The sequence below is a fragment of the Opisthocomus hoazin genome, chromosome Z (genome assembly GCF_030867145.1).
Source record: "Opisthocomus hoazin isolate bOpiHoa1 chromosome Z, bOpiHoa1.hap1, whole genome shotgun sequence".
NCBI classification, from domain to species: Eukaryota; Metazoa; Chordata; class Aves; order Opisthocomiformes; family Opisthocomidae; genus Opisthocomus; species Opisthocomus hoazin.
In genome coordinates this window covers 18,168,816-18,194,986 of record NC_134454.1, presented here as the reverse complement: position 1 = coordinate 18,194,986, position 26,171 = coordinate 18,168,816, and the positions used below count along the sequence as shown (strand labels likewise).

Here is a 26,171-nt window from a genome sequence, read left to right as displayed (position 1 = left end):
GAGGCAGGATTAACCCAAACCGTCTTCCCTAACATATTCCGCATGTGCACTACAGGGACTTTATCCCCTTCTACGGGGAGCTGAGGTTTTGACTGGGCAGGACCAGCCCGGTTGGTGGACCCTCTGGTGTTAACCAACCAGGTGGCCTTTGCTAAATGGGTATCCCAATTTTTGAAAGTCCCACCCCGCATTGCTCTCAAAGTGGTTTTTAGCAGCCCATTGTATCGCTCGATCTTTCCAGAGGCTGGTGCATGGTAGGGCATGTGATACACCCACTCGATACCGTGTTCTTTGGCCCAGGTGTCTATGAGGCTGTTGAGAAAGTGAGTCCCGTTGTCCGACTCAATTCTTTCGAGAGCGCCATGTTGCAACAGGACTTGTTTTTCCAGGCCCAGGATGGTATTCTGGGCGGTGGCATGGGGCACAGGGTAGGTTTCCAGCCATCCAGTGGTGGCCTCCACCATTGTGAGCACATAGCGCTTGCCTTGGCAGGTTTGTGGCAGTGTGATGTAGTCAACCTGCCAAGCCTCCCCATATTTATATTTTAGCCATTGTCCTCCACACCACTGAGGCTTTACCCGCTTGGCTTGCTTGATTGCAGCGCATGTTTCACATTCATGGATAACCTGTGCGATGGTGTCCATGGTCAAGTCCACCCCGCGGTCACGAGCCCATCTGTATGTCGCGTCTCTTCCTTGGTGGCCCGAGGTGTCATGAGCCCACCGAGCTATAAACAGTTCACCCTTATGTTGCCAGTCCAGATCCACCTGAGCCAGTTCAATCTTAGCAGCCTGATCCACCTGGTGGTTGTTTTGATGTTCTTCAGTGGCCCGACTCTTAGGGACGTGGGCGTCCACGTGACAGACTTTTACAACCAACTGCTCTAGCCGGGCAGCAATATCTTGCCACAATGGGGCAGCCCAGATAGGTTTGCCTCTGCGCTGCCAGCTGTTCTTCTTCCATTGCTGCAGCCACCCCCACAAGGCGTTGGCCACCATCCAAGAGTCGGTGTAAAGGTAGAGCACTTCTCTCGACTGGCAATCTCTAAAGCCAGCTGGATGGCTTTCACCTCTGCAAACTGGCTGGACTCACCTTCTCCCTCGGCAGTTTCCGCGACTGGTCGTGTAGGGCTCCATACAGCAGCCTTCCACCTCCGCTGCTTCCCCACAATGCGACAGGACCCATCCGTGAACAGGGCATACTGTTTCTTATCTTCTGGCAGCTGGTTATACAGTGGGGCCTCTTCAGCACGCGTCACCTCCTCCTCTGGCGATGCTCCAAAATCTTTGCCTTCTGGCCAGTCCATGATTACCTCCAGAACTCCTGGGCGACTGGGGTTTCCCATTCGGGCGCGCTGGGTGATCAGCGCGACCCACTTGCTCCACGTAGCATCGGTGGCATGATGTGTAGAGGGGACCCTCTCTTTGAACATCCAGCCCAGGACCGGCAATCGTGGTGCCAGGAGGAGCTGTGCTTCAGTGCCAACCACTTCTGAAGCAGCTCGAACGCCTTCATATGCTGCCAGAATCTCTTTTTCAGTGGGAGTATAGCGGGCCTCGGATCCTTTGTATCCCCGGCTCCAAAACCCCAGGGGCCAACCTCGAGTCTCCCCTGGTGCTTTCTGCCAGAGACACCAGGTTGGGCCATTCTCCCCGGCTGCGGTGTACAGCACGTTTTTAACATCTTGCCCGGTCCAGACTGGACCAAGGGCTACGGCATGAACTATCTCCCGTTTAATTTGTTCAAATGCCTGTCACTGCTCAGGGCCCCATTCAAAATCATTCTTCTTCCGGGTCACGTGGTACAGAGGACTTACAATCTGGCTGTAATTTGGGATGTGCATCCTCCAAAAACCCACAACACCCAGGAAGGCCTGTGCTTCCTTTTTGCTGGTTGGTGGGGACATAGCTGCTATTTTGTTGATGACATCCACTGGGATTTGATGGCGCCCATCCTGCCATTTTATTCCCAAAAACTGGATCTCTTGCCCACGTCCCTTGACTTTACTTCGCTTAATGGCGAAACCGGCTTTCAGAAGGATCTGAACTATCTTCTCCCCTTTCTCAAAAACTTCCTCCACTGTGTCACCCCATGCAATGATGTCATCGATGTACTGCAGATGTTCTGGAGCTTCACCCTTTTCCAGTGCAGTCTGGATCAGTCCATGGCAAATGGTGGGACTGTGTTTCCACCCCTGGCACAGTCGATTCCAGGTGTACTGGATGCCCCTCCAGGTGAAAGCAAACTGTGGCCTGCACTGTGCTGCCAAAGGGATGGAGAAGAATGCATTAGCGATGTCAATTGTAGCATACCACTTGGCTGCCTTTGACTCCAGCTGATATTGAAGTTCTAGCATGTCTGGCACGGCAGCACTCAGCGGTGGTGTGACTTCATTCAGGCCACGGTAGTCTATTGTCAGTCTCCACTCTCCAGTAGATTTTCTCACTGGCCATATGGGACTGTTAAAGGGTGAGCGAGTTTTGCTGATCACTCCTTGACTCTCCAGCTGGCGGATCAGCTGACGAATGGGGAGAAGGGAGTCTCGGTTGGTGCGATATTGTCACCGGTGCTCCGTTGTGGTCACAATTGGCACCTGTTGTTCTTCAACCCTCAGCAACCCCACAACGGAAGGATCCTCCGAGAGACCAGGCAAAATGGACAGCTGTTTAATTTCTTCCGTCTCCAAAGCAGCTATGCCAAAAGCCCACCGATACCGCTTTGGGTCCTTGAAATACCCTCTCCTAAGATAGTCTATCCCAAGGATGCACGGAGCCTCGGGGCCTGTTACAATGGGGTGCTTCTGCCAGTCCTGCCCAGTGAGGCTCACTTCAGCCTCCAGTACACTCAGCTCTTGGGACCCCCCTGTCAGTCCAGAAATGCAAATGGACTCTGACCCTTTGAAATCTGATGGCATTAAAGTACACTGTGCACCAGTGTCCGCTAGAGCTTTATACTCTTGTGGATCTGACGTGCCAGGCCACCGAATCCACACCGCCCAATAAACGCGGTTGTCCCTTTCCTCCACCTGGCTGGAGGCAGGGTCCCTCTAATCCTCGTCAGAGAATTTGCTGCTCACCTGCTGTAAGAATGACTTGGAGGTCCCTTCCAGAGGATCGGAATCAAGATCAAACTCTCTACCTGGTCTGGAGAGCTGGCTGCTGGAAACTGGAGCGGCATTTTTCCTAACAGAATCCCCTTTCGTGATTGTTTTACCTCGCAACTCACGCACTCGTGCCTCTAGACTTGAGGTGGGTTTTCCATCCCACTTCCTCATGTCCTCTCCGTGGTCACGCAGGTAGAACCACAGGGTGCCCCGGGGTGTATAGCCTCTGTATTCCCTCTCCTGAGCAGAGAAACGCCTGCCCCTAATAGCTGAGACACTGGCCCGTACAGGTGGGGAGTAGGACATATTCTTTTCTAGTCGCTTGATCAGTTTCTCCACGGCTGAGACAAGGGAGGAAGAGAGACTTTCCTCATATTGCCGGAGTCTGACAGCCACCTCATCCACTGTTGGTGCCTCTTTACCTTTCCAGTCTACTATTGCCAGTGAGTTGGCATATGAGGATGGTGCGCTCTGCACAAACTTCCTCCACATGGATTGTGAGCACTGGACTTCATCTGGGTCTGTGGGTACCTGCTCATCGTCTGTGTCACAGTAAACCAGCTCCCACACAGCTAATTCCCTCAAGTACTGAATACCCCTCTCCATATTGGTCCACTTGCCAGGATAGCATACAAAATCGTCACTGAAGGGGTACGTCTCCCTCACGCCTGACAGAAGTCTCGTCCAGAGGCTGAGGACTCGTTCCTTTCTCCCAACGGCCTTGTCAATGCCCCCATCCCTGGCCAGGGATCCCAGCTGCTTGGCTTCCTTGCCCTCTAATTCCAAGCTGTTGGCCCCGTTATCCCAGCACCGCAGCAGCCAGGTGGCAATGTGCTCGCCAGGGTGGCGGCTGAAATCTTTCCTCATGTCTTGCAGCTTGCTCAGGGACAGGGACCGGGTGATGATCTCTGTCTCTATCTCCCGCGATGACCCTGGCTCACCGTCATCCCTCCCGGAGCGATCCGCTCTCTTTGCGTCTTTCTTTAGTTTTACGGGGGCGACTGCTACTGGCACAGGTTGGTCATTGGGCTCAGTCACTGTGCCTGTGGCTGGAGCTGCAGCAACTGCTGTGCCCGCTGGGGAAACCGAGGTAGACCCTGCAGCTGTGGCAGCGGCAGTGGTGGTGCCAGTCGGGGGGGCTGTGACTGCCTGCTGGGCTGGAGCGGCTGCAGGGCCGGCTGGGGGGGCAGCGCCAGTCGCAGCGCCTGCCACTTCGTTTCCCCCCCTTCCCCTTTAAGGCACTGAACAGTGTTGAACAGGGCAGCTCGGTAGGCGTGGGCCAGACCCCAGCACGTTGAGGGGGTTTCTGTCTCTCTGGAGTTTCCAGGGTGGCAGCACACTTTTTGCAGGTACTTTACTAGTTTGTCGGGATCCTGCACTTGTTCAGGGGTGAGTTTAAAAAACATCGGGGGTGTCCACTGCCCTAGGTACTTTCCCATGCTGTCCCACACACCCAGCCACTCACAGCTATCCTGCCCCGGGGCAGGTCTCTGCACGATGTTCTTAACTACCTGTTTAACCCTAAACAAGACCCAAAACCCATTCAGGAGGCAGGACAATAGAAGAGTGCTAGCCTGAGCATCCCACGGGGACTCGAAATTCTCAAAAGCCATTAGGACCAGCCTGAAGGAGAGAGGGGGGGCGAAAAGAGTGGGGGAAGGTATCCCCTCCGGTTTTCCCCACAGATTGGGTTCGATTATTAACAAATTCTAAGACATAGGATCTGAGGTACGGAAATGACCGCAGTGCCGCAAGCAAATACAAGCCTAATTTCATGCACAGTGATGTTATCATGTCATAAGTCGATATCGTACAGTACAGCAAAATTATCATCCTGATCTTTTTCCCAGCGATGATGAACAGCACACCAGTGAATACATACTGCAAATAAGGATTCAAAAACCACAGTAATCTGATCTAAGTCAGCAACATTTTTTACCGGCGACTGTTTAACTAACACAGAAAAATGCCTATAACAAAATTTAACAAAATCTAAGAAAGCAGTTTTAACACCCGCTGCTCAGCCCTGCCGTTATCCCAGCCCCACGCTTGGGTGCCAAATTAAATGTTCTGGTTCGGCTGCAGCCGGCAACAAAAGCGCCACGTGGCCGCCCCTCCCCCCGCCGGGGTGCAGAGGAGAACGGAAAGAAAGAGGCAGAAACTGGTGGGTCGGGATAAGGGCAGTTTAACAGAACAGCAAACAGAGGAAACAGGAACAACAACGATACAGAAAAGGGGAATACACAACACAAACCGCAGAACAGAGCTCGCAGAACAGAACCGTTCTCCCGGACCGGACTGCACCGCCGCTGAGCCCTCCCGCGCCACGAGTGAGTTCCCGCCGCGCCGCCCCCACCCCCCGCCGGAACCCAGCATGACAGCACATGGTATGGAATACCGGGCTTTGTTTGGCCAGGTTGGGGTTGGGTCAGCCCGCCCGGCTGTGCCCCTTCCTGGATTCTGGTGAAAATTAACCCTGTCCTGGCCAAACCCAGGACATTATCCACCCCTTATTCCATACCATCTACGTCATGCCCAGGTCCCCCACTGTCCAGTTGATCACCACCACTTCTCCTGTCTCCAGATATCATTCCCTTAGTCTATGGATCATCACTCTAAAGTGTCCACTGAGTTCATTTAATCCATGACTTCGGGCTCCATCTGTCGTAATGGTCTTCCGTGGCAGGAGAGGTGATGTGTGGTGATGGGCGGTCACTTGCTGCATCCGGAGCTCACAGCTGATGTATCGGGTGCGGCCCGTGCCCACAGTCTGCAGGTTGGAGATGCCGATCTCGATGAAGTTGCTGGGTGCCAGTTGTTGAAAACCAGGTCCAGTCCCATCATCGCTGTGCTCTGCTAGGTTTTCATCAAAAAGTCCATCCTTCTTTAATTTGGACGATTCTTACTATGTTACTACTGGTATAACATATAACAATTATAACAGTGATAACAGAGAGTGACAGGGTTATTTAACAATTAACTTTATACAATTTATTTATAGACTGTTCTCCCCCAAAATCAAATCCCCATGAGGTACACATCGGACTTCCCCATCCTTCCGCATTACCCACCAGGTACACCCAGGTCCTTGAGCAAAAGCAATCCCGCGGACGGGCTTGCCTTTGCCCGAGGCAGGATTAACCCAAACCGTCTTCCCTAACATGTTCCGCATGTGCACTACAGGGACTTTATCCCCTTCTACGGGGAGCTGAGGTTTTGACTGGGCAGGACCAGCCCGGTTGGTGGACCCTCTGGTGTTAACCAACCAGGTGGCCTTTGCTAAATGGGTATCCCAATTTTTGAAAGTCCCACCCCGCATTGCTCTCAAAGTGGTTTTTAGCAGCCCATTGTATCGCTCGATCTTTCCAGAGGCTGGTGCATGGTAGGGCATGTGATACACCCACTCGATACCGTGTTCTTTGGCCCAGGTGTCTATGAGGCTGTTGAGAAAGTGAGTCCCGTTGTCCGACTCAATTCTTTCGAGAGCGCCATGTTGCAACAGGACTTGTTTTTCCAGGCCCAGGATGGTATTCTGGGCGGTGGCATGGGGCACAGGGTAGGTTTCCAGCCATCCAGTGGTGGCCTCCACCATTGTGAGCACATAGCGCTTGCCTTGGCAGGTTTGTGGCAGTGTGATGTAGTCAACCTGCCAAGCCTCCCCATATTTATATTTTAGCCATTGTCCTCCACACCACTGAGGCTTTACCCGCTTGGCTTGCTTGATTGCAGCGCATGTTTCACATTCATGGATAACCTGTGCGATGGTGTCCATGGTCAAGTCCACCCCGCGGTCACGAGCCCATCTGTATGTCGCGTCTCTTCCTTGGTGGCCCGAGGTGTCATGAGCCCACCGAGCTATAAACAGTTCACCCTTATGTTGCCAGTCCAGATCCACCTGAGCCAGTTCAATCTTAGCAGCCTGATCCACCTGGTGGTTGTTTTGATGTTCTTCAGTGGCCCGACTCTTAGGGACGTGGGCGTCCACGTGACAGACTTTTACAACCAACTGCTCTAGCCGGGCAGCAATATCTTGCCACAATGGGGCAGCCCAGATAGGTTTGCCTCTGCGCTGCCAGCTGTTCTTCTTCCATTGCTGCAGCCACCCCCACAAGGCGTTGGCCACCATCCAAGAGTCGGTGTAAAGGTAGAGCACTTCTCTCGACTGGCAATCTCTAAAGCCAGCTGGATGGCTTTCACCTCTGCAAACTGGCTGGACTCACCTTCTCCCTCGGCAGTTTCCGCGACTGGTCGTGTAGGGCTCCATACAGCAGCCTTCCACCTCCGCTGCTTCCCCACAATGCGACAGGACCCATCCGTGAACAGGGCATACTGTTTCTTATCTTCTGGCAGCTGGTTATACAGTGGGGCCTCTTCAGCACGCGTCACCTCCTCCTCTGGCGATGCTCCAAAATCTTTGCCTTCTGGCCAGTCCATGATTACCTCCAGAACTCCTGGGCGACTGGGGTTTCCCATTCGGGCGCGCTGGGTGATCAGCGCGACCCACTTGCTCCACGTAGCATCGGTGGCATGATGTGTAGAGGGGACCCTCTCTTTGAACATCCAGCCCAGGACCGGCAATCGTGGTGCCAGGAGGAGCTGTGCTTCAGTGCCAACCACTTCTGAAGCAGCTTGAACGCCTTCATATGCTGCCAGAATCTCTTTTTCAGTGGGAGTATAGCGGGCCTCGGATCCTTTGTATCCCCGGCTCCAAAACCCCAGGGGCCAACCTCGAGTCTCCCCTGGTGCTTTCTGCCAGAGACACCAGGTTGGGCCATTCTCCCCGGCTGCGGTGTACAGCACGTTTTTAACATCTTGCCCGGTCCAGACTGGACCAAGGGCTACGGCATGAACTATCTCCCGTTTAATTTGTTCAAATGCCTGTCACTGCTCAGGGCCCCATTCAAAATCATTCTTCTTCCGGGTCACGTGGTACAGAGGACTTACAATCTGGCTGTAATTTGGGATGTGCATCCTCCAAAAACCCACAACACCCAGGAAGGCCTGTGCTTCCTTTTTGCTGGTTGGTGGGGACATAGCTGCTATTTTGTTGATGACATCCACTGGGATTTGATGGCGCCCATCCTGCCATTTTATTCCCAAAAACTGGATCTCTTGCCCACGTCCCTTGACTTTACTTCGCTTAATGGCGAAACCGGCTTTCAGAAGGATCTGAACTATCTTCTCCCCTTTCTCAAAAACTTCCTCCACTGTGTCACCCCATGCAATGATGTCATCGATGTACTGCAGATGTTCTGGAGCTTCACCCTTTTCCAGTGCAGTCTGGATCAGTCCATGGCAAATGGTGGGACTGTGTTTCCACCCCTGGCACAGTCGATTCCAGGTGTACTGGATGCCCCTCCAGGTGAAAGCAAACTGTGGCCTGCACTGTGCTGCCAAAGGGATGGAGAAGAATGCATTAGCGATGTCAATTGTAGCATACCACTTGGCTGCCTTTGACTCCAGCTGATATTGAAGTTCTAGCATGTCTGGCACGGCAGCACTCAGCGGTGGTGTGACTTCATTCAGGCCACGGTAGTCTATTGTCAGTCTCCACTCTCCAGTAGATTTTCTCACTGGCCATATGGGACTGTTAAAGGGTGAGCGAGTTTTGCTGATCACTCCTTGACTCTCCAGCTGGCGGATCAGCTGACGAATGGGGAGAAGGGAGTCTCGGTTGGTGCGATATTGTCACCGGTGCTCCGTTGTGGTCACAATTGGCACCTGTTGTTCTTCAACCCTCAGCAACCCCACAACGGAAGGATCCTCCGAGAGACCAGGCAAAATGGACAGCTGTTTAATTTCTTCCGTCTCCAAAGCAGCTATGCCAAAAGCCCACCGATACCGCTTTGGGTCCTTGAAATACCCTCTCCTAAGATAGTCTATCCCAAGGATGCACGGAGCCTCGGGGCCTGTTACAATGGGGTGCTTCTGCCAGTCCTGCCCAGTGAGGCTCACTTCAGCCTCCAGTACACTCAGCTCTTGGGACCCCCCTGTCAGTCCAGAAATGCAAATGGACTCTGACCCTTTGAAATCTGATGGCATTAAAGTACACTGTGCACCAGTGTCCGCTAGAGCTTTATACTCTTGTGGATCTGACGTGCCAGGCCACCGAATCCACACCGCCCAATAAACGCGGTTGTCCCTTTCCTCCACCTGGCTGGAGGCAGGGCCCCTCTAATCCTCGTCAGAGAATTTGCTGCTCACCTGCTGTAAGAATGACTTGGAGGTCCCTTCCAGAGGATCGGAATCAAGATCAAACTCTCTACCTGGTCTGGAGAGCTGGCTGCTGGAAACTGGAGCGGCATTTTTCCTAACAGAATCCCCTTTCGTGATTGTTTTACCTCGCAACTCACGCACTCGTGCCTCTAGACTTGAGGTGGGTTTTCCATCCCACTTCCTCATGTCCTCTCCGTGGTCACGCAGGTAGAACCACAGGGTGCCCCGGGGTGTATAGCCTCTGTATTCCCTCTCCTGAGCAGAGAAACGCCTGCCCCTAATAGCTGAGACACTGGCCCGTACAGGTGGGGAGTAGGACATATTCTTTTCTAGTCGCTTGATCAGTTTCTCCACGGCTGAGACAAGGGAGGAAGAGAGACTTTCCTCATATTGCCGGAGTCTGACAGCCACCTCATCCACTGTTGGTGCCTCTTTACCTTTCCAGTCTACTATTGCCAGTGAGTTGGCATATGAGGATGGTGCGCTCTGCACAAACTTCCTCCACATGGATTGTGAGCACTGGACTTCATCTGGGTCTGTGGGTACCTGCTCATCGTCTGTGTCACAGTAAACCAGCTCCCACACAGCTAATTCCCTCAAGTACTGAATACCCCTCTCCATATTGGTCCACTTGCCAGGATAGCATACAAAATCGTCACTGAAGGGGTACGTCTCCCTCACGCCTGACAGAAGTCTCGTCCAGAGGCTGAGGACTCGTTCCTTTCTCCCAACGGCCTTGTCAATGCCCCCATCCCTGGCCAGGGATCCCAGCTGCTTGGCTTCCTTGCCCTCTAATTCCAAGCTGCTGGCCCCGTTATCCCAGCACCGCAGCAGCCAGGTGGCAATGTGCTCGCCAGGGTGGCGGCTGAAATCTTTCCTCATGTCTTGCAGCTTGCTCAGGGACAGGGACCGGGTGATGATCTCTGTCTCTATCTCCCGCGATGACCCTGGCTCATCGTCATCCCTCCCGGAGCGATCCGCTCTCTTTGCGTCTTTCTTTAGTTTTACGGGGGCGACTGCTACCGGCACAGGTTGGTCATTGGGCTCAGTCACTGTGCCTGTGGCTGGAGCTGCAGCAACTGCTGTGCCCGCTGGGGAAACCGAGGTAGACCCTGCAGCTGTGGCAGCGGCAGTGGTGGTGCCAGTCGGGGGGGCTGTGACTGCCTGCTGGGCTGGAGCGGCTGCAGGGCCGGCTGGGGGGGCAGCGCCAGTCGCAGCGCCTGCCGCTTCGTTTCCCCCCCTTCCCCTTTAAGGCACTGAACAGTGTTGAACAGGGCAGCTCGGTAGGCGTGGGCCAGACCCCAGCACGTTGAGGGGGTTTCTGTCTCTCTGGAGTTTCCAGGGTGGCAGCACACTTTTTGCAGGTACTTTACTAGTTTGTCGGGATCCTGCACTTGTTCAGGGGTGAGTTTAAAAAACATCGGGGGTGTCCACTGCCCTAGGTACTTTCCCATGCTGTCCCACACACCCAGCCACTCACAGCTATCCTGCCCCGGGGCAGGTCTCTGCACGATGTTCTTAACTACCTGTTTAACCCTAAACAAGACCCAAAACCCATTCAGGAGGCAGGACAATAGGAGAGTGCTAGCCTGAGCATCCCACGGGGACTCGAAATTCTCAAAAGCCATTAGGACCAGCCTGAAGGAGAGAGGGGGGGCGAAAAGAGTGGGGGAAGGTATCCCCTCCGGTTTTCCCCACAGATTGGGTTCGATTATTAACAAATTCTAAGACATAGGATCTGAGGTACGGAAATGACCGCAGTGCCGCAAGCAAATACAAGCCTAATTTCATGCACAGTGATGTTATCATGTCATAAGTCGATATCGTACAGTACAGCAAAATTATCATCCTGATCTTTTTCCCAGCGATGATGAACAGCACACCAGTGAATACATACTGCAAATAAGGATTCAAAAACCACAGTAATCTGATCTAAGTCAGCAACATTTTTTACCGGCGACTGTTTAACTAACACAGAAAAATGCCTATAACAAAATTTAACAAAATCTAAGAAAGCAGTTTTAACACCCGCTGCTCAGCCCTGCCGTTATCCCAGCCCCACGCTTGGGTGCCAAATTAAATGTTCTGGTTCGGCTGCAGCCGGCAACAAAAGCGCCACGTGGCCGCCCCTCCCCCCGCCGGGGTGCAGAGGAGAACGGAAAGAAAGAGGCAGAAACTGGTGGGTCGGGATAAGGGCAGTTTAACAACAGCAAACAGAGGGAACAGGAACAACAACGATACAGAAAAGGGGAATACACAACACAAACCGCAGAACAGAGCTCGCAGAACAGAACCGTTCTCCCGGACCGGACTGCACCGCCGCTGAGCCCTCCCGCGCCACGAGTGAGTTCCCGCCGCGCTGCCCCCCCCCCCCTCTACGGGAACCCAGCATGACGGCACATGGTATGGAATACCGGGCTTTGTTTGGCCAGGTTGGGGTTGGGTCAGCCCGCCCGGCTGTGCCCCTTCCTGGATTCTGGTGAAAATTAACCCTGTCCTGGCCGAACCCAGGACAACCAATTTGCTCGTTCCCAAGCAGGTGTCATTTCTGCTTTCACAGAAGAGAACACTGTATTCTGATCCTTAATTACACTTAATGAAGACTTTAATGTTAAAAGGCATCAGCTTCCAGTACACACACCTAGGTGTGTATATACACACATAGACACACATTTACACAAATACAATCATACACAATGTATACACCCCTCCCTCCAATACTGTCACCTAGCACTTTTTAGAACTAAAGTATTCATTTTTTGGAAAAAAATGTATTAAATATTAAGGATCAGAATGCAGTGCTCTGACACTATATCCTTAATTTTAAGAAGCTGAGTGAGAAGTCAGAAAACTGTAAATCAAGATGTAGATCTGACCTCATGACAGCTATTGTTCAAAAAGTCAAGCTTTAACGTGATGAAAACACACATAATTCTTTGTATGTATACATTTAATACATGCTAGATATAATACTTTGTTTCAAGACAATAGACTAAGATTATATTCCAAACACCTCGGTGCACATGCTTCTCCAAAAACTGTCATTAGAAAAATATTTAAATTTGAGAGAAAAAAAATCTGAAGCAATGTAGGTTCAAACAGAAACGTTGTTAAATCAACCTGGATAACAAAACTAGAATGGTCTGTACAAGTTTAAATAAAAATAACTTTAGAAGGGTCCAGATCCAAGACTTACATTGTGTAACTAACACTATCTTATTTACCAGCTATGTGATTAGAAACTCTATGCTACCCTCAACCAAATAGTCTCGTTTTTTAATGAGTTAAGTGTGCGCCAGACGCAGACTGCCATAAACCTTTTCAATACTACCCAATATTCAGAATCATTTACGTCAGAAACGACTTTTGAGATCATCGAGTTCAACCATAAACCTAACACTGCCAAGTCCACAACTAAACCATGTCCCGCATTTAAAGGCATAGCTGAAGATCAGCAATATCCTGTAACAGTCCAAATATTGCTGTAGTGTATTTAAAAATCATATTTGGCTAAGGAGAGGGAAAACACCCAGACCCCCCTTATTATTCACAAAGGGTGCTGAGGACAGTGATTCTAGAACTCAGCCAAGTGACCTGAGCAGCTGGTGTGGGTGAGGTTATCACAGGTAGCACAATGCAGCACTGAGGGTTGCAGATGGCCTGATTGCAGAATGGGTCCCAGGCCTCAGAGCTCTTGAGAAGGCCACATCAGCTCTTTGGCAATATCACGTTTCAGCAGTATCTTTTATCACGACACGTAACCCAGTTTACCATAGCGACCATACTAAAGAGTCTGCAGCCCCTCTGAGCTGGGAACGTTGCTGCTAGGGTCTCCCTCTATCACCAAGAGAATCAACTTGTATTTGAGCCAAAAATATTGTAATACAATCTAGTTTTGGAAAGAGAAATTCTTTCCAGTTCCAGCCCTAGCCACATTCTATTTCTTCTATTTGCATTACTTCTTTTCCCTCACATTTGAGAGGAAACAGCTTACCTGCAATTTTGACTGTGCACAGAGATAAACTTGAAGGACATCAGCTGTACTACGTATTCGAACTGAAGCTCTTTCTGGCTCAAAGTTTGGTTTCATTAAATCAGTGAAAGGTTCATTTGTGACATCATTTCCCAGTAATGAGTAGTAGAAAAAAAACTCAGGCTGTCGTTCAGGAAGCTTCATAGTGCTAGGAACTAACTAAAAAGATACAGAAAAGAAGAATGTACAGTTACAGTAGTCCTTAAGAATTATCTTGGAAATTAAAGAGCTTAGAGTGGTCTCAAACTACCGAGCAGCTGACTTTAATCCTAGCTTGTACAATACACATAAAATAAAAACTTTTACATTAATATTCTAACTGAATAAAAAATAATCTTACTTTACAAGCATATCAGTAACTGACAAAATGACTCAACTTGAACTACCTTTAAGATTTATCAGTACTGACTGCTGTAACTGACATGATATATTCAATAATGTCAAGCACTGCACAAATATTAAAAAATAAGCAGTGCCTCCACAAAACACTTAGAGTGTAAATAAACAATGCAGATTAGATACTGAATTATATAACAACTTATGTGATTGAATACAAGACTGAACAGCCAAACCAGCTACTTCATCCTGTAGTCACTGCAACTGTGCATTCAATGCCTAAAAAGGTACAAGCTACCCCTGAGCGATCACAGTAAACTGATTTCACAACGCCCTATAATTCTGACATAGAAAATTATTTTCTCTTAAAAAAGATGACAAGACTGAGGAGAGTGTATCATGCACCGTGAGTTACAGATCAATTAAAACCACACTGGCTTGGAGTTGTGACTTTCACAGTAACTTGGGCATACCTGTATTTTTAAATCAGTGTGGTAAACTGAGCAGCCGAGGTCTAAAGATGAAATAATCACATTAGCATGGCACTTCATCCAAGCTAGAAAGTCCTTCCCTTAGGCAACATATAAACTCTACTGTTTCATAAAGCTTATGGATATGAAAGTTATTTTCCCTTGTTTGAACTTCAGCACACGGGCACCACATTGAAGACTGGTATTATGCACGCACACACTTTTAATACTAAATTGTAATATAAATGTATACTTTTCACAAAAATGCATAGTTTGAAGAAAATGCAACTTTAGTACCCCGAAAGAATTCTAATCTTTCATCTCTAATTTGACTTGTAGGCACTACATAAAGTTTTAAAATTCAAATTAATGTACATTAATTCAATATAGGACAAGACTATTTATTTCAAGAAACTCACAAGACAATAAAAAAAATTTAACTAGAAATAATGCATGGGACAGTAAAAACACAAATGTAGGATAGTACTTCTTAAAAACTGCACATAGCATGGACGCAAACCTGTTCCAACTGTGTAGCAAATGCAATGGTTACAGACAAGACAAAGTAGTCTCTGCAGTACTCTGCTGGTCCAATTTGATGATAGCCCTCTTCTTCATTCAAGACTGGTACAATGCTTTTAGGGTCTAGTCCAGAAAGAAGGGCAGATACTAAGAGAGAAGAAAAAAATTTAGTAACTTGTGACCTTATTAATTGTTGCAGGAATCATATATAACTGCCATCTCACCTTTAATTATTGTACAGGTGGAAAGAAAAATTACAAATAAAGATCTTGCTGCTTGGTTCCAAAGCATTTCAACACAAAGAAGTCCCTAAGTATATTTAGACACTGCTACAAAAAAATTCCGAACCTGATTTCTATTCAGTGCGCACATATTATTTCGAACATTACCCTAGACAGAATGCTAGCGCATAATTTTATTTAATGTTATAGTAACATGACTGTAACTGAAATTTTATTTCATTAGGTTATACTATGCAGTTTATTTTACTCATTAAAGGAAATGCAAGACAGTAACCCTATATGACAACCTGTTCAATTGCTGAAAGACGTATGATGTGTCATTCCAAAGGTCTGTGCAATGTTTCATTTGAAGATATTTCATCTGAAGTTTCCAGTGCATAAAACACTGTTAGCATTCTGGTTTACTAGTTTCTACTCTATAGTACCAGTAATTCAAATACTGCAGTAATTTCAAAGTACCTTAGGTTACACCAAATAGTAAATCACACAGCACTTCTGGTTCGGAACCAAAAGGCTCTGTTTCAAACACTGGAGACTTTAGATCACTTAGGTCAGTGAAGCAAAAAATAAATGAAGAAAACCCACAAAACGTATGATTCCTAAAAGGAAAACATCTCCTTAACCGACCAGACTAGAACTGAGTAGTCTATCACACCAAATGCTTGGAACATTAATTTTAAACCTGCAAAAATCTATACATTTGTGTTCTTCCATTGCCTAAATATGGTATTGACTAAACTTGAGATAACAGAAGAAAGGGAAAAGCTAACAAACTTGTTTGTATCAATTAATCCACAGAAAGAATAAAGTGGAAGACAGTGTTGGGTGAAGGCAGAAGGGATTTCTTGTATTTTCTACCAGTGTTATGAGGGGTAGGAGAGCTTGGAGGCAGAAAGATCAAAGAAAGTGCACATTAACAAACCATTTACAGTAGTTCCTTGCCTCCTTTACAAACTTTATAGCACACAAAATTCCCTGTGCTTTGTTGTGAACCTGAAACGATGGAGTAAGCTACACAATTACAACTGTAACTTCAGTACTACCGTAACCACTCTTGCAATGCAGCCAAGTTTTCAGTCTGGGCCAGAAACCTTGTAAAACACTCGCTGCCACTGACCACTTTGTTTTTACAAAACCACAGCCACAGATAATGATAAGGAAATGGCAAGAACAACGTATTTTAAGGTAAGTAGGAGAAAATTCACTAGCTGTAACAGAGGCTCAGTTTTTAGAAATTAAGAAGATACGCTTGTGTGTGCAGGATGAGAGGGGAGGTAAATCTGTTTTTGCTTTGGGGGTCTTTTTTTAATCAAGTTTCTAAGGGTTTTTCTTTAACTTACTAATTTTCATTTTAAAAATCCCAGACAGAAAAAACTTACTGAAAAAACACAGCCCACAAAGACACCTACTAGCGTGAGTATTGGAGTTCTAACAGATTTTTGACACATTCCACCTTTTGAGAGGACTGTACAAGGGAATGCAGAAGTGGAGTGAGTCCCAACAGTTAAAGTAGTTGGTACTATGAAACTTCTCAATAGAACATGATTTAAGTACTGAATGATTTAGATTAGATGGAAGACCCATCAGAAAAGAGAATCAGCCTACCCAACAAATGAAATATTGCCCTACTTTATAATTCCAAGCCCACACTACTGAAACCGCATTCTGTGAAAGAGCTCCTTTATTATTTCTTACATTACAGAACTTTCTAAAGCCCTGAAATATGAGTAAAACTCCCATAGGAGTAAACTATTAAACCCTGATTTTAAAGATCAGTTTATTTGCTGCTCTGTCCCTCTGAAAGTGACACAACTGACCACAGTAAAGTATCCTTGTGACTTTTTACCACAAGGTACATTAATCAGCTGTAAAGGATTTGTATTGGAAATGCTATGAAATTAAAATTCTCTTGGCACTTAAAACAACACATCTGCAACAGGTAATATGTTCATCTGGCACAGGAACATTTTTAATTCTAAGTGAATGCTATTCTTACCATGTTACTCACCCTTCCCTTCTCTAGGGGGTGCCTCCTTCGCTTTAAAACCATCAACCAGTGCTTTCGAATCAGTCTCCAACACAACACCTACTTGTATTTCAGATTTAAATTTAGCATATTTGTTACTAAGCAGAGGATACCATTTTGGAGCCTACATAATTAAAAAAACAAAAGCATTTAAAAACCCAGAAAAATAACATATTACACAAAACCTAGACTTGATCTCGCATTTCTACTTCATCATGTACAGAAATACACCTTGGTTTTTCTTTCAAAAAATTCAGTTGATCTCGAGTACACTATTATACCAAAAGATTCTACAAACTGATTCCTGGAAGACCAGCTGAACATACTCTTTTCCACCAATTTGTACACTAAACAAGTTAACAAGAGAAATATGCCATAGATCTTTAATTAGAAGATAAAATCTTCACCTTCTCAACTGAAAGTGCACAATACGTTACATGGATCACACATCCTCAAGAAGTGTGATGTCAAAACTAGATACCAGGGTCCTGTTATGTTTTGATCAAGTGCAACGTAGAATTTTGATTAACTGAATTTATATTAACAATTATACAATGTTTAATCTATGCTGTGTTAAGGGCCTAAAGCTTCTGGTTGCATAACACATTTTCCAGAGATGCCCATGAAAATACCTTAAGACTTTTAGTTGATGATGGAGACTCCATTCAATTGCTCAATACCAATGGCTTTGATAAACTTTTACAGGCAATTAAATCATGGAACTGCTTATAAATAAGTGTTTAAATTCTCAAATTCAGAAGTGTAAGATCAATACAACAGTATTTTTATTTGCCCACGTTCTCATCTAGAGTCAGGATGTCTCTCCTCTTAAAAAAAGTACACAATCAATTACAAATCATATTCCAAAACACAAAAGACAAGAGTTATGCCTGTGTCTCAATTCAAGTTCTATCTGTAACAGTAACATCGTCAAAACAATTTTTAAAGCTTTATACCCTACAACATACCTGTTTCTTTTCCTGCACAGCCCTTAAATCAAGAACAATATAGCCTATATTCTCTTTAGCTGAAGATACAGGATCCAATGCAAAACACTGGAGTTTGATAGGTGTACGCTGCAGCCTGAAAGAACAACTCATTTGAAACCCAAAACGTAGAAGTTATGTCTGCAATCAGTTCATAAAAATAAACCATAACCTTGAATCATACCAATGATGCAAAAATTTGTTACATAACTAGATTTAGTAGGTCAGAAATCAAGTTTGCATTGAACGTCTGAAAATTCATCATTAATTGAGAGAATGAACAAATGGATTGATTTTGTAAGAGGAGTATATTGGAGTCTCACACAGCCTCAAGTGCTATTAAAAAGACGTTAGTGACAAATAAAATCATCTCATCCATGAACAAGAAATACGCACTGCACCTCCTACGAAACTGGAACCTCACTTGTGAGGGTATCTTAAAAATAGGAGTTTGGCAAATGATTTCTGTGCAAAGCACCCAACAATATTCAGAGGCACAGATAAGGTGTCTAGCATAAGGTATATTTAGGTATTTTTCTCTTGTCAAACATCAAAGATAACACAGCCTTTTTAACTTCTTTGAAAATACGGAGCTATTATTACAATCTGTCATTCAAAACCAAATGACAGTTATAGAAACCTTATTCAGTTTCTCAGCTCTTCTATCTGACATTTTCAAAAATACTTTACATAGGCTTTTCACGCTTGAAGTTAATTCTGTGTCACAGCACCCATAAGAAAGCTTGAATTCAGTGCTTGAACTATAGCATTATTAGTTTGCTGGAAGCCTTGAGGTTTTTTCAGTAGTGTAAAAACATATCCTTTAGAATTTTTTAACATAACTTTCCACATACCACTTTTGTTTGTTGTGGCAACATCATGGTATATCAGTGTACAGATAAAAAAGTTTCCAAAACAAATCAGATGACAGTAACACAAAAATTGTGTTTCTGTAGCTGTAAAGACAAGAAAATGAAGTATTATCTCCAAATTAGACTTAACTTTCTAATGTTACCTGTGCTGATGAAGTGCTTTCCTATCAAGTTCCCAAGCCAGTTCCGTAGCAAATTCTGGCTGATCAGCATGCTCTACGGGATCAGTAGCCAATTGTTCACCATCAAACTTTGCTTCAACTACAAGCATGTGCTTGGGTCGTTTTGGAAAAAAGCGCCCTGTAAAAGAGTGTAATTGCCACATGCCATGAATAAAAAAAAAAGAACTGAGAGCATATATCTATGCCATAAACCAATTACATAAAAATATATTTCCTGTATCATCTTCCCTACACTTCCTCTAAAGTCATGTTCTTCTTATTAAAAAAAGTCTTTGCACTATAGAAAATAAGAAAGAAGAACATAACATGAAACAAACTATTTGTGAAGCATCCAGAAACAGCAAGACATTAAGTAACAAAGAGAAAGAAACTGGGCAACTAGTATGACTTAGTTTTGAGAAATCTTATGATTGGGAATAGATAAAGTGAACAGGTGAGAGGCAGAGACTGAATCACAGAATGACAGGCATTGGAAGGGACCACTAGGGATCATCTAGTCCAACCCCCCTGCCAAAGCAGGGACACCTAGAGCAAGCTGCACAGGACCTTGTCCAGGCAGGTTCTGAATATCTCTGGAGAAGGAGAATCCACAACCTCCCTGGGCAGCCTGTTCCAGTGCTCCATCACCCTCAGAGGGAAGAAGTTCTTCCCCATGTTCAGCTGGAACTTCCTATGCTTCAGGTTGCGTCCATTGACCTGTCGCTGGGCACCACTGAAAAGAGTCTGGCCCCATCCTCCTGACACCCACCCTTCAGATATTGATAAGCATTTATTAGGTCCCCTCTTAAGTCTTCTCTTCTTCAGGCTGAACAAGCCCAGCTCCCTCTGCCTTTCCTCATAGGAGAGATGCTCCAGTCCCCTCATCATCCTTGTAGCCCTCCGCTGGACTCTCTCCAGTAGGTCCTCATCTTTCTGGATCTGAGGAGCCCAGAACCGGATGCAGATGGGGCTTCACTAGGGCAGAGTAGAGGGGAAAGAGAACCTCCCTCAAACTACTGGCCACACTTCTCTTAATGCACCCCAGGATCCCATTGGCGTTTTTGGCAACCAGGGCACACTGCTGGCTCATGGTTAACCTGTCATTCACCAGCACTCCCAGGTCTCTCTCCGCAGAGCTGCTCTCCAGCAGGTCCACCCCAAGCCTGTACTGGTGCATGGGGCTGTTCCTCCCCAGTGCAGGACCCTGCAGTTGCCTGTGTTGAACTTCATCAGGTTCCTCTGCGCCCAACTCTCCAGACTGTCCAGGTCACGCTGAATGGCAGCACAGCCTGCTGGTGTATCCGCCACTCATCCCAGTTTTGTGTCATCAGCAAACTTGCTGAGGGTGCACTCTAACTCTTCATCCAGGTCACTGATGAAGAAGTTGAACAAGACTGGGCCCAGTACTGACCCCTGGGGAACCCCACCAGCTACAGGCCTCCAACTAGACTCAGCGCCGCTGATGACAACCCTCTGAGGTCTGCCATTCAGCCAGTTCTCAATCCCCCTCACTGTCCACTTATCCAGCCCACACTTCCTGAGCTTCCCTACGAGGATGTTATGGGAGACAATGTCAAAAGCCTTGCTGAAGTCAAGGTAGACAACACTCACTGCTCTCCCCTCATCTACCCACTTGGTCATGCCATCATAGAAAGCTGTCAGATTGGTCAAGGATGATGTCCCCTTGGTAAATCCATGTTGACTACTCCTGATAACCTTCTTTTCCTCCACTTGCTTAATGCTGACATCCAGAATGAGCTTTTCCAACTTTCCAGGGACAGAGGTGAGGGTGACTGGCCCTGTAGTTCCCTGGGTCCTCCCTCTTGCCCTTTTTGAAAACTGGAGTGACACTGGCTTTTCTCCAGTCCTCGGGGACCTCTCCTGTTCTCCAGGACCTTTCAAAGATGATGGAGAACAGCTCAGCAACAACGTCTGCCTCAGCAACGAGTGTCTCAGCACTCGTGGGTGCATTCTACCAGGGCCCACGGATTTGTGGGAGTTCAGTCTGCTTAAGTGATCTCTAACCCAATCCTTTTCCACAAAGGGAAAAGTCATCCTTTTGCCAGGCTTCCTCTCTTACCTCCAGGGCGTGCGATGCCTGAGGGACAGCCTTAGCAGTGAAGAATGAAGCAAGACGACATTCAGTAGCTCGGCCTTCTCTGCATCCTCCATCAGCAGGGCACCCACCTTGTTCAGCAATGGCCCCACATTTTCCCTAGTCTTCCACTTGCTGCTGAGGTACCTGAAGATGCCCTTGTTGTCTTTCATGTTCCTTGCCAGATTTAATTCCAGGTGGGCCTCAGCCTTCCTCATTGCTTCCCTGCATGCTCTGACAATATTCCTATATTCCTCCCAAGTGGCCTGTCCCTCTCTCCGCATTCTGTAGACCTTTCTATACCACAGACCTTCTAGACACAGGGCTCATCGAGAGGGCTTTAAACTAGGTTCGAAGGTGGAAGGGGACACAACCCAGCTCACTAGAGACGAGCCTAGGCATGGCATGCCAGGGTTGGGGGTGAGATTGACAGCCCAGCTCAAGTGCATCTACACCAATGCACGTAGCATGCGCAATAAACAGGAGGAGCTGGGAGCCATTGTACGGCAGGACAGACATGACACCACAGAAATGTGGTGGGATGACCCTCATGACTGGAGTGCTGCGATGTGTATGGCTATAAACACTTTGAAAGGGATAGGCGAGGACAGAGAGGCGGTGGGGTAGCCCTGTATGTTAGGGACTGCTTCGATTGTATAGAGCTCGACAATTGTGATGACAAGGTCGAATGCTTATGGGTAAAGATGAGGAGGAAAGGCAAGAAGACAGACATCCTGCTGGGGTTATAGACCACCCCACCGGGATGAAGAGGCAGATGAAGTTTTCTACAAGAGGCTGGCAGAAGTCTCACAATCGCTAGCCCTTGTTCTCGTGGGGGACTTTGACTTACTGGACATCTGCTGGAAATGCAACACAGCAGAGTGGAAACAGTCTAGGAGGTTCCTGGAGTGTGTGGAAGATAACTTCCTGATGCAGCTGGTAAGTGAGCCTGCCAGGGGAGGTGCCTCGCTAGACCTGCTGTTTACTAACAGAGAAGGACTGGTGGGAGATGTGGTGGTCAGAGGCCGTCTTCGGATTAGTGACCATGAAATGACAGAGTTCTCAGTTCGAGGTGAAGTTAAGGTCGGGGGGGGGGCAGCAAAACCACCACCATGGATTTTTGGAGGGCAGACTTTGGCCTGTTCAGGACGCTGGTTGAGAGGCTCCCTTGGGAGAGAGTCCTGACTCTCCCTTGGGAGAGAGCAAAGGGGTCCAGGAAGGCTAGACATTCTTCAACGAGGAAGTCTTAAAGGCACAGGAGCAGCCTGTCCCTATGTGCCACAAGATGAACCAGGGGGCAAGATGACTTGTGCAGCCTGCTGTAGGCAACCCTGCTTCGAAAAGGGGGGTTGGACTAGATGACCCACAGAGGTCCCTTCCAACCCCTAACATTCTGTGATTCTGTGACCGGCCTGGCTGAACAGGGAGGTCTTACTAGGACTCAGGAAAAAAAGGAGGGTCTGCCACCTGTGGAACAAAGGGCAGGCGACTCAAGAGGAGTACAGGGGTCTCCTTAGGTGTGCAGAGAGGAAATTCGAAAAGCAAAAGCCCAGCTAGAACTCAGGCTGGCCACTGTTGTAAGGGATAACAAAAAAATGTTTTTACAAATATATCAACAACAAAAAGAGGGCCAAGGAGAATTTCCATCCCTGATTTGATGCGGGGGGAAATATTGCCAACAAGGATGGGGAAAAGGCTGAGGTCCTTAATGCTTTCTTTGCCTCAGTCTTTAGTAGTCAGACTGTTTATTCCCAGGGTAGTCAGCCCCAGTGCTGGAAGACAGGGATGGAGGGCAGAATAAACCTCCCATAATCCAGCAGTTAACGACATGCTATGCCACCTGGACACTTACAAGTCTATGGGGCTGGATGGGATCCACCCAAGAGCGCTGAAGGAGCTGGCGGAGAAGCTGGCCAAGCCAGGCTCCTTCATCTATCAGCAGTCCTGGCTAACAGGGGAGGTCCCAGATGACTGGAGGATCGCCAGTGTAACACCCATCTACAAGAAGGGCTAGAAGGAGGATCCCGGGAACTACAGGCCTGTCAGCCTGACCTCGGTGCCAGGCAAGATTATGGAGCGATTCATCCTGAGTGCGCTCACCAGGCATGTGAAGGACAACCAGGTGATCAGGCCTAGACAGCACAGGTTCATGAAAGGCAGGTCCTGCTTGACCAACCTGATCTCCTGCTATGACCAGGTGACTGCCTAGTGGACAAGAGAAAGGCTGTGGATGTCATCTACCTGGACCTTAGTAAGGCCTTTGACACTGTTCCCCACAGCATCCTCCTGGAGAAACTAGCTGCCCATGGTTTGGATGGGTGTACTCTTTGCTGGATAAAGAACTGCCTGAATGGCCGAGCGCAGAGAGGGGTGGTGAATGGAGTTAAATCCAGCTGGTGGCTGGTCACAAGTGGTGTTCCCGAGGGCTCAGTATTGGGTCTGGTCTTGTTTAACATCTCTATCAATGATCTGGATGAGGGGATTGAGTGCTCCCTCAGTAAGTCTGCAGATGACACCAAGCTGGGTGGGAGTGTCGATCTGCTTGAGGGTAGGAAGGCTCTGCAGAGGGATCTGGACAGGCTGGATCGATGGGCTGACGTCATTCATAACAGATTCAACAAGGCCAAATGCCAGGTCCTACACTTAGGTCAGAACAACCCCATGCAACACTACAGGTTTGGGGAGGAGTGGCTGGAAAGCTGCCAGGTGGAAAAGCACCTGGGGGTGTTGGCTGACATAGGTTGAACATGAGCCAGCAGTGTGCCCAGGTGGCCAAGAAGGCCAACAGCATCCTGGCTTGTATCAGGAATAGTGTGGCCAGCAGGAGTATGGAGGTGATGGTGCCTCTGTACTTGGCACTGGTGACGTTGCAACTCAAGTACTGCGTTCGGTTTTGGGCCTCTCACAACAAGAAGGACACTGAGGTGCTGGAGTGTGTCCAGAGAAGGGCAACAAGGCTGGTGAGGGGCCTGGAGAACAAGTCTTAGGAGGAGTGGCTGAGGGAGCTGGGGCTGTTTAGTCTGGAGAAGCAGAGGCCGAGGGGGCACCTTATTGGTCTGTACAACTACCTGAAACGAGGTTGTAGTGAGATAGGTGTTGGTCTCTTCTCCCAACTAATCAGCTATGGGACAGGAGGCAATGGGCTCAAGCTGCATCAGGAGAGGTTTAGATTACATATTAGGGAAAATTTCTTTACTGAAAGAGTAGTCAGGCATTGGAATAGGCTGTCCCGGGAGGTGGTTGAGTCACCATTCCTGGAGGTGTTTAAAAAACATGTAGATGTGGCACTTTGGGATACGGTTTAGTAGGCATGGTGTTGTTGGGCAGGTGGTTGGACTTGATGATGTTAGAGGTCTTTTCCAACATATGATTCTGATTCTCTTCCGTTTGAGTTCCACTTCAAGCTCCTTGCTCATCCATGCGGGTCTCCTGCCTCCTCTGCTAGATTTCTTACTCAGGGGGACGCACCGATCATGAGCATGGAGCAAGTGATGCTTCAAGTGACCAGCTCTCTCAGACCCCCACGTTTTGCCTCTACTGCAGATTTTACCACTGTCCCACATCAAAGTAGCAAAACACTATCAAATGAAAGCAGTGAAAGATGTTTTTCCAACTACTTGTTGTTGAAAAAACCCCCACTATTAGATTTGGATCTGTCCTGAGTTCAGCATCATCGTGTACTCTGATTAATAATTTAAATGACCAGATGAAGCAAACACTTTTAAATTTACTCCTATCACAGTGTGGGGAGAGGCTACACACGTGTTGCAGAACAGGATCTTATTGTAAGGCTACCTTGCCAAAGTACATAAGTGGACAGAGATAATAGGATTAACCTGAGAAAGAAAAATCGTTCAACCAAAAAAAAACTCCATACAAACAAGTCCCCCACACTGGTACAGTAATTACACCTCATTAAATATAATCTGTAAGCAATAGAAGAGGAAGAATGATTAGCTTGATATGTGAGACAACACTAAAAAAACCACCCTGCAGCAGATTGCTAACAGGGGACAGAAACACCAAAATACCACTTAAAAAAACCAAAAAGAGGCCCCGGCCCGGCCACACCGACGGCAGAGGACGGGGCACCGGGCTGCCCGCACCGGGGCCGGGTTTGCAGCGCAAAACACCGGACTGTTTCTTTTTTTTCCCCTTCCAGGTAAGGAAGGGGGCTGTCACCGCGCGTTTTAAGCGGTGTTTTGGGTGCGCACTTGCAGAAACACACCGGGGTCGGCCTACCCCGGCTCTAAGGCGCGCACGCCCGCAGCTCCGCTACGACGACCAGCTCGCCTGACGCCTACCCCCTCACCGAAAACACACCCGGAGGTAGCGACCACCCCCCCGTTTCCCGTCCCGGACGGGGACAACGGCCAGCAGCCGGGAGGCCGCGACCCACCGCCTACCTTCCAGGACGGAGACGACGATCAGCAGCCGGTCGGCGGCTCTGGGGACCATCTCCGCGCTCCGCTGGCGAAGTGCTGAGGCGGAGAGACCAGGAGGAGCACGGAGCCGAAACCCCACCGTCCCGCCGCCACTCGCCGCCCTTTTACCGCCTCGGAGGCTTCAACGCTAACTGCCCCCGGCCGCCGCACTTCCGCCTAGCAACCGCGGCCCCGCCCACCGCGCAGCGCGCCGCTTCCGGCGCCAGACGCCGCGCTGGCCCCGCCCAGCGCCCCGGCCCCGCCCCGCCGGGAGGTGTCAGCAGCTTGCGGGTGCATCACATCTCTGGTTCTTGGGTTGGAAATGGGGCGTTTCGGGACAGGCCGTGGGTGCCCCCAAGCGGCTGCGGTGCTTGCCCCGAGTGCGCGCGGCTGGGCGGGGCGGCGGCCGAGGCGGTGGGAGACGCGCGTTGTGCGCGCTGTTGGCTCAATGGAAAGTAGTCGAAAACATCACAGACGTAAATAAAAACATACATACCGCGTTGCGGTTTGCAGAAGCACTTCGCATTGCCAGTCGACAAATGCCAGCTACTTTCAAGACACCCTGACTGTTAAAACAGCATCGTTTCAGTACTTCTTCCCGCTGTGGTGAGTGGCAGGGCGAGACGACCCCAATCCAGTTCTAGCAAAATGCGGCTTTGTCGTGCTTGGATCACTTTTTAAGGTG

At 48.3% G+C, this 26,171-nt stretch overlaps 1 protein-coding gene across 2 annotated transcripts in view; it reads right to left on the bottom strand.

The window, feature by feature from the left end:
- CEP120 (centrosomal protein 120) overlaps positions 1–25,647 on the bottom strand; it is an 82,137-nt gene extending 56,490 nt beyond the window's left edge. For both annotated transcript variants that reach the window (XM_075411295.1, XM_075411296.1), the window contains exons 1-6: positions 25,469–25,647; positions 18,950–19,106; positions 17,917–18,031; positions 16,931–17,072; positions 14,679–14,827; positions 13,314–13,511 (exon numbers count right to left, since the gene is read on the bottom strand). In XM_075411295.1, the coding sequence (XP_075267410.1) occupies positions 13,314–13,511; positions 14,679–14,827; positions 16,931–17,072; positions 17,917–18,031; positions 18,950–19,106; positions 25,469–25,520 (813 nt within the window). In that variant the 5' untranslated portion in view covers positions 25,521–25,647. The remainder of the gene's footprint in view (positions 1–13,313; positions 13,512–14,678; positions 14,828–16,930; positions 17,073–17,916; positions 18,032–18,949; positions 19,107–25,468) is intronic.
- Between the last annotated feature and the right edge of the window lie 524 nt (positions 25,648–26,171).